Below are 12,934 nucleotides of genomic sequence, written 5' to 3' on the forward strand. Positions count from 1 at the left end.
CACTTCATCTTACTTAGAGGAGAAGCCCGCTTCCGGACCGGAAGCTCCCTTGCCCCTATCTGAGGTGTAGTAAAGTGACGTACGCCAATCAGATTGCTTTACGCACGGCGGGTATTTCTCCCTCTCAGGTTGCTCATGCTGAGACCTCTGACGTGGCCAATCAGCGCGGCCCCAGGTCAGCGTGCGCCTGACGTCCGAGGCTGGGTGGAGTCTAGTTGGAATTTTGGCGCGTCTGCATGTGTGGAAAGGGCCCGGGAGCGGAGCCGGTAAGACGCGGGGCTCTCGTGCGCGGGTGGCCTCGGGCCGCAGGGGAGACTGGCGCGCATCACCGCAGTGTTTAGAAGCTCCGAGGGCAGGAGGGGCGCAGGCCGGGGGCGCTCCGGAGCGAGCCTGGAACTGGGCTATTGCTCGCCGGCGCCGAGCTGAGAGGGGTCGCTTTCGAAATGCTTCGGGGAGGTGCCAGGAGGCGGGCCGCCTGCTCTACTTAAGGGACTCTCTTTTTCTTTTTAAAAGTGACTTCTAAATGTTTGCCAAATGCATGCCTTTGGGCTTTCTTTTACTTAGTCATTCGCTCCGTAAAACTCATGATTTGCTAATAGTTGTTGAAGGCGCGGTGGCCAGGCTCCAAACACACACTGGTGCCGCCCGCAGAAGGAGCAGGACAGATATAACCAAGTACCTTGAGGAAGCTGCAGTGCAGTCATGGAAAGGGCGAGGCGGGAGAGGGTGTGCCGGCGACCACTCGGGAGTCTGGAGGGCTCAGGAAAAAAACTGGTGGTTAAGCTGAGTGTGAGGGATAAGGAGCTAGGCAAGAGCTTCCAGTCAAAGAGCGGCAGGCCCGAGAGCTCTGTGTGTTCAGGAAGTTGAAAGCGGGCTGGTCTGGCTTGGAGAGTCGTTTAGGGGTGGTGGGTAGAGTTGGGTAGAGTTCGGTGGAGTAGCTGCGTGGCAAAAATGAGGAAGTGGAAGTAGGCAGGAGAGGGACTGTCCGTTGCCTCACGGGCTTTGTAAATTTTGTTGTAAAAGGCAATGGAAAATCATTAAAGAATTTTTATTCAGGGAACACCACGATCTGATTTATGTTCCTAAAAGACTACTCAGGAAGGAAAATATGACTGTGGCTGTTATATGGAGAATAGGTTATAAGGGACAGAGAGAGCAATGCAGGAAGCTTATGCAGTATTGCAGGCAGCAGACTTGGACTAGGCTTTTGGTGATGAAACTGGGGAGAAGTGGAAGATTTGAGCAATATTTTGGAGGTAGAACCCACAGCACTTGTTACTCCTGGGTGTGAGGGTGAGGTAGAGTATTTGGGGGGTCATGGTGTTTGGTTATAGAATAAACAAGGCAGTTACCTCTTAACCCTCAAAAAGCTTACAATCCAGCAGAGTCCCCAGGAGACAACACAGTGTGGGGCACATGATGAGTCCATGGGAATGTTTATTGAATAAATAAAAAGAAAGCACCATAATTAATACTTGACATTGGTTTTGCCAAAGTCACATATACTGTGGAGCACTTTTAAGTTGAATGGTCGAGAAAATTTACACTTTTTTCTTGTAGCTTTTAAAATCACTTTAAATGAGAAAAGGAAAGTGCACAGAATAATATGAATATATCCTAATTATTGCCAACAATGCCTCTGAGCTTTGCTACTGGTATTTAATTGAAATCTTGATGTGTTTAAGGCTGCAACGAAGTAGGGCTACACAGTAGGCGGCTGCAAATGTGTTACAGTAATAAAAATGGGTTAATACTCCTAATATTTAGACCAGCTCAATAATATTTGTTCACAATTTGTCTCTTCCATGTAATCTGTACAAACTGCTCTGTACTTCAACCAAGTTTCTATAACCATAGTTTGAAGACAAGAAAAAGGGAGATGGTGGTGGGGTGAGAAATGGCCAGATTCTGCATAAATTTCTAGCTTAGAGCCCATAGGATTTGTGGGGTTCTAGATTTGCTAGATATGCTATTGAGGGAGAGAGAAGAATCAAGAGTGACTTTTCTAATGGTGATTTCTTACAGTGGAGATTCCAGATTTGACATTCCACATTACTGCCACCTCTTGGGCACCTGATCCTCCTCTGAACTTCTCTACTACAGCTGTTCTCTTGGCAGCATGGATGGTAAGTCCTGGGTTTTCTCAATTTCTGTTTTGTGGAAAATCAGTCTTTTGTCCATGGACTTGGTATTTGTTCCATTTGCAAAATAATGAAAATAGCTACCCTACCCTCGCGTATTATCTTAGTGATTCAAGAGAGATCTCACTTCAATCACTGAATGTTATTTATTTTAATCGGGTGGGATTTCTCCAGGCAGCAGTGGCTGTCTGTCATAGTAATGATAGTTGGCATGTACTTACAACATGCCAAGCTTTGCTTTAAGATCCTTTATTATACTGACTGATGTAATCCTCTCAGTAACCATATTTTATAGACAGGAAGACATGTTTAGTAACTTAACAGGGGAAACTGTCAGAGCAGGGATTAGAACCCAGGTAGTCTGACTTCAGAGTTCATGATTAATATTGAAATCTGTTTTGGTGTCTAGCTCAATCTTAAATTCTTGTAGTCCTTTCAAATTATGTTCATTTTGCAGGTGTGTGTACAAAATACTGATCTACCAAAGAGATGTTGCTCTGACTGACAGAGCTTAGCCTGTGAGGAACCCAGAAATGATTGTGCTGGCTATGAAAAGACCTTAACAAATAAAATGTGTTATTTTTCTGGTTGTGTAACTGAGTTCATTGTCTGAAACTGGGTTTTTTAAAAAGCAAATTTATTACACTTTGCCCTTAAAAAAAAAAAAGAGAACCAAATGTTGAAATTGATGACACTGTGATAATATGTAAAGCTGATTGAACTCTTGGTATAATGGTAGATTCCTGTTTCCTAAAATCATCAAAGTACCCCCAGGGCAGTCAATGTAATATCAAGTATGACTGTTTGCTGTAAGATGGTTATGGAAATAAGTGTGAATGGGTACGTGTTCTCTAAGAAACCACTGTATCTAATATGATGTCCTTTGTTTGTCATGCTGTCACAGTTTGGTCCAGTGTAGGTGAAATTAACCTTTCCTAGTGCTAAGAATGTACTGTTGGGCAGCATTCCTATTTACATTCTAGTAGAACAAGATAATAAAGTAGGAAAGAAGTTGCTAAAATGGGAGACACTAAAATGAGTCTGTATGCTGAAAGAACTGTGGTGGAAAACAGGAGAAAGGGTGATGTGGGAGAAAGAGCTGGTGATGATTGGTAGGCTGAAGTCCTTGAGCTGAGAGGTAGGGATCCTGTGTACAATGGAGGAATTGGCCGTAAATAGGACTAGACACCTGGTCCGTTGTCATAGGAGGAAGAGCAGAGAATGTATATTCAGATTTGGTAGTGAAAGATGACAAAGTCTGATTGCTTCAATTTTTTTCTCTGTAAATTGTGAGACAAGAATTTATCAGCCAAGAATAAATAGGGAGGAGAGGGTGTCAGAGTTATGAGGACAGACCGTATGAAGTAGTTAGTGAACGGGAAAGCAAATGTATTGGGGAAGTACAGGGCTTTTTGAATTGGATGTATTGAATGCCTTTTAGGTACTGTTGGGTGCGTTTAGTATTGGGTACATTCAACATTGAGGCACGTCTTTCTCAAGGAAAGTTCAGCAGTTGGGATGCAGGCATGGATAGTCTGTTGGATTTAATCAGAGTCAAGATTTTGTCGATGAACATGAGGGCATGAAAGAGAAAGGGAGTTAATCATTAGAGGGCAGTGGTTATAATGGTGGAACATGGATCCACAGCAAAGGTGTGAGGAAAGGGGATGAGGGGTGTGAAAGGAGCTGTAGGAGGGTGGGTGGATCAGACATCTTAACAAAGTGGAAGAAATGCTGGGTGGGAGTACTTGAATGGTGTGGTGGAAGGATAGGAGGATGGATGCTTGAAATCAGGATCTCAGAGGCAGGTTGTGCCTTCACTGTGATGGCAAGGAATGACCTTGGGAGTAGGTGGCTGATATGGGGCGAGGGCAAGATCATTGAAGGTAAGGAAGTGAAGAGACTGAAAGACTAGGATGTTGGGTGGCTTATCCTTCGGGTGTTGAAGTAACTGAGAATGGTGAAGGCAGTATAGGTGGAGGGAGCAGGTAGGCATCCACAGGGAAATAATGGATGATGGCAACCAGGAGGACTTCCTAATGAAAAAATCAGATGTCACAAACTGTGTCTTGAAGAAAGATAAATGGTTCCAAAGTGACAGCAGTAAGCAAAGAAGACATCAGGGCCCTGGAGCTGATCACCAAATACTTGTTGCATGCCTGGTTCGTGCTTAACACTTCTACCATGTACAGTGTGAGGTGTGGACGACTAAACAACTTCCCCTCAACAGGGCTACAGGGGCAGCCAGATTTCTGTCATAAGAGCCGCTGAGGATATAGGAGACTTGCTGATAGTGTATTCTGGGTTCCAGAGAACAGATCCCAGGGGTTGGAGGACAAGGAGGCAATAAGATGGGGTCAGCATTCATGGAGAAGACAGATGGGTTTTGGTGGTGACTGAGGTAAACCAGGGTGGGAGGCATCATGGCATTAGCCCTGGTGCTGTCCTGAAAGATGGGTTCAAGGCCAAGAGTTTGGAGCCACTGGTCAACATTCTTCTCCTGGGGCTCCCAGCAGTGTGGACCAGGCCGCTTCTGGGGTGTGCTCCTTTAGTAGCAGGGAATGAATTAGAGAAGGGCCTCTTGTTTCCCTTGCAGAGTGTGCCAGTCTCACCCACAGCACAGGGAGCCAGATTGCCTCTTCTCTCTTGTTGCACCCTGCAGTCTCGGAGTCTTTGTTGATGAAAAGATCCAAACTAACTGTTAAGCAACCTCTGACTTAAAGCTTTAGACCCTTTCATCAGATTCTATGCCTTGACTTTGGCTCTTGGCTCCATTCCTTCTGGTGAGGAAATGTAGAGTGGTGGGAAGAACATGGATTTGCTGATCTAGAGATCTCCATCCCCAAGCACGCTCCTGTGTTAACCTGTTTCACCACATGATCCTGAACAGGTCAACAGGTCCGTCACCTTTCTGGACTTCAGCCGGTCCTTTAAGTGAGGGGGATGCATGAAATAGCCTTAATATTTTTGCTTTATATGCCTCTGATTTTATAAAGGAATAGTGCCCAAGTAGAGAAAAAAAATGAGCATGGAAGAAGAAATCCAATGGCCTGACAAACATAAATAATTTTTACCTCATGAGGAATCCTCAAAATGCAAATCAGAACAATGAGATGCCTTACATTATGTGTCAGATACTGGTGACATGGTTGGGAGAAATGTGCATGCCCAACAGTCCAGCGATTCCACTTCTGATAGGTGTTCCCAAGAAACACACGCATATATGAGAGGATGAATACATGATTGCAGCATAGTTTGTAGTGGGAAGAAGTTGGAAATAGCCCATATGTCCTTTGTTGGAAAATGGATTGGTAAAATGGGATATGGTCTTACTATGGAATACTAGATAACAGTTGAAAAAAACAAAGTGAAACTATGTTTTATTTAGATCAACCTTACATGCAATGTTGAGTAAAACTGGATACAGCGTCATGTATACCCTATGAAATGATTGTTGTAAATATTTTTAAGTCAACCAAATACTACGTATGGATTATCAATACCTATGTATTTATATAAAAAGCGTGAAATGGGATGATGTACCAAAATTATGACAGTTATTGCAATGGGGAATGAAAGCAGTAGTAAGAAATTTGGGTAAGATTTGGCATGATAAACTTTTTAAACTTTTTCTTTTAAGTTTACTGTTTAATGTAAAGACCAGAAGCAAACATGGTAAATGTTAATGAATGTTAATTCTGGGTGTGGACTGTAAGTATTTTTTGTATAATTCTTTGCACATTCTATATTTTTTAAAGTTTCTCAACTAAAAAGTGGGGAATATATACATCTAGGGCCTAAATGTATGTGTAGTAGGTTTTGAGTTATTCCCTTGGGGATTGAATTTCATTAAAGTTGGTATGCAGGAAGTTATCTCATTCGCTGAGGTAACACAGGTGGAAAGATCTAGCTCAGTGCCTGTGTGGTTCCCCAAACAGATACTGTCCCTTTCTTCCTTAGCCCAGTGTCCTCTAAGAAGTATTTGGGAAGAGGAAAGGTAGAGGTAAGAGCAACAGCTGAACCATGTATAATGGTGAATTGGCAGGAATCGTTTTTAATTGCCTGGTTAATATTGAGTGTTTAATTAACTGTGCTTGTAATTAGCCATTTTTCTCAGTGAGGCTTACTTTCTAACCTTTTCCTTTTTTCTCCCCAGGGGAGGAAGATGAGTTGTCTCTGCTGACAGCACTGCTGGAGGAGAATGAGTCAGCCTTGGCTTGTGATTTAGAAGAGAGTAACCCCTTGCTCCAGGAAGACGGCAAACCTGACGTATTTGATGAGCTCTTTGATGCTGATGGTGACGGTGAATCATACACGGAAGAGGCTGATGATGGAGAAGTGGGAAAGACTGAAGACCAAAAGGAAAATATGGCCACTCTCTTTGGAGACATGGGAGATTTAACAGATGAAGAAGTTCCTACTTTGCAGTCAACTGAAGATAGAGTCCTCTCTACCCCGGCTCCCAGTCAAGGGAAAACTAATCAAGAGTTGCAAGGTACCCTAGCTACTGGTTTTCTAATTTCTTTATGATAGACTAGATGAAGAACACCAGTGTGACAGTTTTCATCAAAATTGCTGCTGATTCCAGTGGGGGAGGTAAATGATTGCAAAAAAAATACTGTATGAGTTAGTAGATCAAACATTTAAGGCCAGCATTTCAGCATACAGAGGCTCTTTATATTGTTGTCAGCCAACTATACTTGATCCTTCCTTCATAGAATGGCTCTAACACCTTTCTTGCCTATTACAGAAAACTATTACTTTGGGATTTATATGCATATGGTGCCAGGGATAAGACTGCAAAGCTACTATACAGTCTCTTTGAGCAGGAGACCATTCCTGAACTTTGAGTGGTGCCCTTTCTTACTCCTGGCATCTTTTATTATATATTTTGAAATTACAATAAAATTCAGTGGTTGGCTATTTGTTTTACCATAAGAGCCAGCATTTATTATATTAATTATGATATTCAATTAATGAAATAAAATCATTCCCTGCCCTAAAAACTTGTTAACTGGGGATATGTACCTATGATATCTGTCAGTAGTACAAATTCATAACTATCTTAGGTATTAGAGGTTTAATTATTAGAATTACAAAGTTTATTTCTCTATGGGACCTCTTGGAAATACAAAGATAATCACGAGTTCTCAGTATGATTGATTATATGGTGGAACTAAAGGTTTTAGGAGGGAGGAGTGGACACCAAAAATAATTCCAGCATTTTCTTGGTGCATAATATTTCTTCTGCTCTGGATCATAAGTCAGTATATTTTTTTTCCTAGATGAATTAAGGAAGTTGCAAGAGCAAATGAAGTCCTTACAAGAACAGCTAAAAGTAGCGACAATTAAACAGCCTCCAAGTCCAGCCCTTCATAAATCCCCTGGTAATCAAACTGTAAATCTAGGACTAGTATGCATTTCTGTTCTTAAGAAATTATAACATTACTTTGTATGCAACTCTTGGTAAATTTTTTGTATTCATTTCTTTTACTTTCAATCAAGTAGGTAAGTCTCCCCGTGCCCTTCTCAAGGAGAAGAAAGTTCAGAGAATTCAGGAGTCACCATGCTTTTCTGCAGAGCTTGATGTCCCTACTCTACCAAAACGCAAGCGGGTCGCTCGGACGCCAAAGGTTTCACCTGCAGGTGTAGTACTCAAGGCCTTCCTGGCTTCTCAGAGCTCTGGTTCTTTAAGATACATCATGGCACTGTGTGTGTGTGTGTGTGTGTGTGTGTGTGTGTCGGTCTGTCTTAACTGGGGGTGTGTGTGTGTGTGTGTTGGTCTGTCTTACCTGTCGTGTGTGTGTGTGTGTGTGTGTGTGTGTGGTTCTTTAAGATACATCATGGCACTGTGTGTGTGTGTGTGTGTGTGTGTCGGTCTGTCTTAACTGGGGGTGTGTGTGTGTGTGTTGGTCTGTCTTACCTGTCGTGTGTGTGTGTGTGTCTGTGTGTGGTTCTTTAAGATACATCATGGCACTGTGTGTGTGTGTGTGTGTGTGTGTGTGTGTGTGTCGGTCTGTCTTAACTGGGGGTGTGTGTGTGTGTGTTGGTCTGTCTTACCTGTCGTGTGTGTGTCTGTGTGTGTGTGTGTGTGTGTGTGTGTGTGTGTGTGTGTGTGTGTTACCTGTCCATTGAGAAAAATAAGTTTCTTGGAAATGAGAGTCATATTTGTATCTTCTACTCTTTCTCTTTGTCTCAGAGTACTTAGAAAATCCTTATGTACAGAGAAGGTATTTACTAGATAATAAGTTGAATTGTTTTTTACTCTAGTCCTGTAGTTGCCTTTAACTATAGAAAGTATAACCACTGGATTGAGTTCTCGTGCTAACAAGCTAGAGATTTAATTTTCAGGCTTATGAGATAAAGGCCACTTCCTTTTAAAGTGGTCAAATTTTATTTGAAGCCAGGTTGTTTTAAATCAGAGGGTCCATTCTTTAGAAAAGATTTCTTTGCCAGGGATACAGAATGTTACTCAGAAAAAAAAACCTATTTCAGCACACAGAAAATGAAAGCGATTTTTAAGCCCTGTGTATTTCTTTTGTTATAATGCCTATGTTTGCCCAAGGTGATAATTCTTTGGAAATTCTAAGACAAAATGGTCTGGAGATAACATAGCTTAGAGTAAGCATTCTACTGACTGCTCATATTCAAAGGGCTCTTCTGAATAGCACTGGCATGTGACATAATAGAGAATAGCTGTAGCCTCTGAATGTTTATATTTATTGCACAACAAATTATATATTTAGTGTAAATACTTATGAATAGTGCCCATGCCTTTATGACCTTTGGCATTACTGAGATATTTCACTAGGCAGTGTATGTAAGCTTTGGTTTTGAGGGTGTAGGGCCTGGGGTTTCTAGAGATTGTAAAGTTCTAGGGTTACCCTGGACCCTAGCTTGGGAGCAGTGATCCAAAATCTGAGGGTAAACAACACAGTTTTATTTAAGGGAGGTGGCATTTTATTAAGGAAAATACCCAAGCTTTCTGGCCTTCAGGGGCATTATCAAACACTTCTAAAATGTGGAAAGCAACCACATCAGGGATATTTTGTGCAAGCAATAGTAAAATAAACTCGCCCCCCTAACTCATTCCCACCCCACAGATAAAATGGAATGAAATGCAATGGAACAAAAAACAAAAGGGAGGGGGAGCTAACTTTGGATTTGCTTTAGGTAGAATTTGATCTGTATATGAATCTCCACTAGTTACTGCTTCCTGAAAAAGGCTCTTACTCCTTGATAGAATCTACCACAGTGCTTGTACAGTGTGAATACTCAGTAAACATCACTGCACAAAGGAACAGATGTGTTAGAGCTATGCTGTCTAATACAGCAGCCACTAGCCACATGTGGTATTTAAATTTAAATTAGGTTATGTTAGACATTCATTTATTTAGAAATACTACTCAATTTTAAGTGATAAGTGGCCACATGTAGCTGGTGGCCACCATATTGGACAGCCAGTGTAAAACGTTTCCATCATCACCGAAAGTTCTTTTGGACTAGACTACAGAGATTTTGAGGGTAGTGCAGAAATGATCTCATGGGTTCCCTTTGCTCTCTCAAGATTTGGCTATTGCATGTGTTAATTACAAAAAATAATTTTATAAAAACAGATTTTGTAGGTATCACTGTGGTTTTCTTTTCACTTCATTTCTTTGTTAATTTTCTAGAGCCCAAAATCTCATCTGCATGGACAAGTACATCCTCCCAACCACTCCGAACTACTCCTGGGAATACACCTGGTAGAACGAGTAGAAACCAGAGTTCAGGGACCCCCGGGAGTTCTGGGGAGATGGCTCAGATGGTGGTCTCTGTGGAAACCTTCTCTGGCCTGAGGCTCAGGTCAGTAACTAAAACTCTCTTTTTGCTCATAGGCCCTAAAATAGTATGTGTGTGCAGCAGATCACATAACACCAACAGCTCTTGACCTTGACAAAACTTGGCGATAAGACTAGCTATAGCATTCACTACAGTTTGCATGTGACATGTTTAAGGAAGAATTGTTCTTGTTTATATAATGAATTAAAGATAATTATCTGAAAAAAGGAAGTGGACAGATGATAGTATATTTAATCAGAAACTGACAGAAACAGTGATAAGAGACTATTTTTAGGTACATAAAGATATGTAATGTTTAGCCAGGATAGTAGTTGCTTCTTGTAATGTGATCTTTAGCTATGATCTTTTTTCTTCCTAAGAACTTTGAAGGCAATTTGTAGTCTTTGCTTCTGTTAGATGGAAAAATTAAGATATTCAATTAAAATAGGAATAAATCCCAAGATCAGTTCAGCTAAAAGCCAGGACTTTTAAATCTCTGCTCTGTGCCACAACTCTGTTGCATCTCCATTATACTTCTACTGAAGCCCAGGGCAGAGCAGTAATCCTTTGAGACCAAATTGTGTTGAGTACAGTCCATCTAAGTAGCCAAGTGTAACCCTTTAAAATATCTGAACATTGTCAATCTAAACTAAAACTGCTAAACTCTTATTAAACTATATTATCAAGCAGGGAGAGAATAAGTAGTTGCCAGTATGCAGGAGAAGTATATTGTAGCACTCTCCAAAATCGAAAAAAAATTCAGGATCTCAGTTACATGTGCTACATTGTCTGAAGGACAGAGAACAGTAAAAGCTATGGTTCTCATTGTGGGTGCTGCAGGGTTCATTTTCAAAGTAAACTCCCTGTCCTCACATGAAATCACATGTTCCAACCAGTTCCAGTTGAAACTCGCCATGGATAATGAAGGATGTTTCTGACCCAAATGTACTGCATGTGTGGATCGAATGGAGATAGACAAAGTCGAAACTACTCAACCAAAGCTTCTGAGTGGCCTACAAATTTAGGGGATTACACAGTTGTTTAAGTCTCTTTATAATTGTTATACTTGGAACTTAGGCCATGAAAATTCTCCAAAGGATAGTAACCTGATAGTAACCTATATCTGTTAACTCACAGAAATCAGGCAAAGAAAAGGATTTCTCCACCTATGTCAGTGTTTTCTTTCTGAGTGTTCTTCACTGTTCTGAGTTTGCCCTGGGACTTTGTATTCCAAAAGGTTTCTGAAATAATCAAAAGGCATGTTTTTTTTCTGTTTTGTCTTGTCCTTCCATATAGAATATGATCAAACCTGAAACTGATAGTAATGTTCTATCAGAGAAAAACAATTTGCAAATTCACATGTTTTTAGGAATAACATTTCCCCCTTTAATTATATAAGTATCTGTTTCACATATGTAGATGATCCTGTGTTGGGTGCATAGATATTTATAATAGTTATATCCTCTTGTTGGACCTATCCTTTTATCATTATGTAATGTCCTTCCTTGTCTCTTGTTACTTTCTTTGTTTTGAAGTCTATTTTGTATGATACAAGTACTGCAACTTCTGCTTTTTTCTCACTATTAGTTGCATGAAATATCTTTTTCCATCCCTTTACTTTCAGTCTGTGTATGTCTTTGGGTTTGAAGTGAGTCTCTTGTAGGCAGCACATAGATGGGTCTTGTTTTTTTTTCCATTCAGTAACTCTGTGTTTTTTGATTGGTGCATTCAGATCATTTACATTTATGGTGATTATTGATAGGTATGTACGTATTGCCATTGCAGGCTTCGGATTTGTGGTTACCAAAGGTTCAAGGGTAATTCCCTTACTATCTAAGTCTAATTTAACGCACTTAGTATGCTATTACAAACACAACCTGAAGGTTCTATTTATTTTTTCTTTTTTTTCCTCCTTTTTCCTCCTCCTTCGTTCTTTGTATGTTATGAATTATATTCTGTATTCTTTGTCTATCCCTTAGGTGACATCTATTTAGTCTTAGGAATACTTCAATCTATAGGAGTCCCTCCAAAATGCACTGTAGAGGTAGATTGTGGGAGGTAAATTCTCTCAGCTTTTGCTTATCTGAAAAGTGTTTAATCCCGCCTTCAAATTTAAATGATAATCTTGCCAGGTAGAGTATTCTTGGTTCAAGGACCTTCTGCTTCATTGCATTAAGTATATCATGCCACTCCCTTCTGGCCTGTAAGGTTTCTGTTGAGAAGTCTGATGATAGCCTGATGGGTTTTCCTTCGTATGTGATCCTTTTTCTTTCTCTAGCTCCTTTTAAAAGTCTGTCTTTATCCTTGATCTTTGCCATTTTAATTATTATATGTCTTAATGTTGTCTTCCTTGGGTCCCTTGTGTTGGGAGATCTGTGCACCTCCATGACTTGAGAGACTATCTCCTTCCCCATATTGGGGAGGTTTTCAGCAATTACCTCCTCAATGACACTTTGTATCCCTTTTTCTCTCTCTTCTTCTTCTGGTACCCCTATAATGTATAATGCAAATATTGTTCCGTTTGGATTGGTCACACAGTTCTCTCAATATTCTTTCATTCTTAGAGATTCTTTTTTTTCTCTGTGCCTCAGCTTCTTTGTATTCCTCTTTTAGTTTCTATTCCATTTACGGTGTCTTCTACTACATCTAATCTGCTTTTAAATCCCTCCATTGTATGTTTCATTTCAGATATGGAATTTCTTAATGATTGAATGTCTGACTTGAATTCATTCCTGAGTTCTTGAATATTTTTCTGTACTTCCATAAGCATGTTTTTAATTTTTATTTTGAACTCTCTTTCCAGAAGATTGGTGAGTTCAGTTTCATTTGGCCCTTTTTCTGGGGTTTGTGAGATTTTGGTCTGAACCATGTTCTTTTGACATTTCATATATCTGTGTGGTGCCCACTAATGCCCAGAAGCTCCAGTCTCTGGAGCTGCTCAGCCGCTAGAGTGACGTTGGGGGTCATAGGGG

General features: G+C 40.7%; 1 protein-coding gene across 2 annotated transcripts in view; it reads left to right on the forward strand.

Annotated features, from left to right (window-relative positions):
- Positions 1-2,024: 2,024 nt before the first annotated feature.
- Positions 2,025-12,934, forward strand: part of MCM10 (minichromosome maintenance 10 replication initiation factor) — a 40,529-nt gene continuing 29,619 nt past the window's right edge. The window contains exons 1-5 of one of the 2 annotated variants that reach the window (XM_036908087.2): positions 2,025-2,126; positions 6,298-6,636; positions 7,427-7,528; positions 7,647-7,787; positions 9,815-9,986. In XM_036908087.2, coding sequence (XP_036763982.2) covers positions 2,120-2,126; positions 6,298-6,636; positions 7,427-7,528; positions 7,647-7,787; positions 9,815-9,986 — 761 coding nt within the window. In that variant the 5' untranslated portion in view covers positions 2,025-2,119. The remainder of the gene's footprint in view (positions 2,127-6,297; positions 6,637-7,426; positions 7,529-7,646; positions 7,788-9,814; positions 9,987-12,934) is intronic. The other variant, XM_036908088.2, reaches the window with a different exon arrangement.

This window comes from Manis pentadactyla, chromosome 3 (assembly GCF_030020395.1).
Source record: "Manis pentadactyla isolate mManPen7 chromosome 3, mManPen7.hap1, whole genome shotgun sequence".
NCBI lineage: Eukaryota > Metazoa > Chordata > Mammalia > Pholidota > Manidae > Manis > Manis pentadactyla.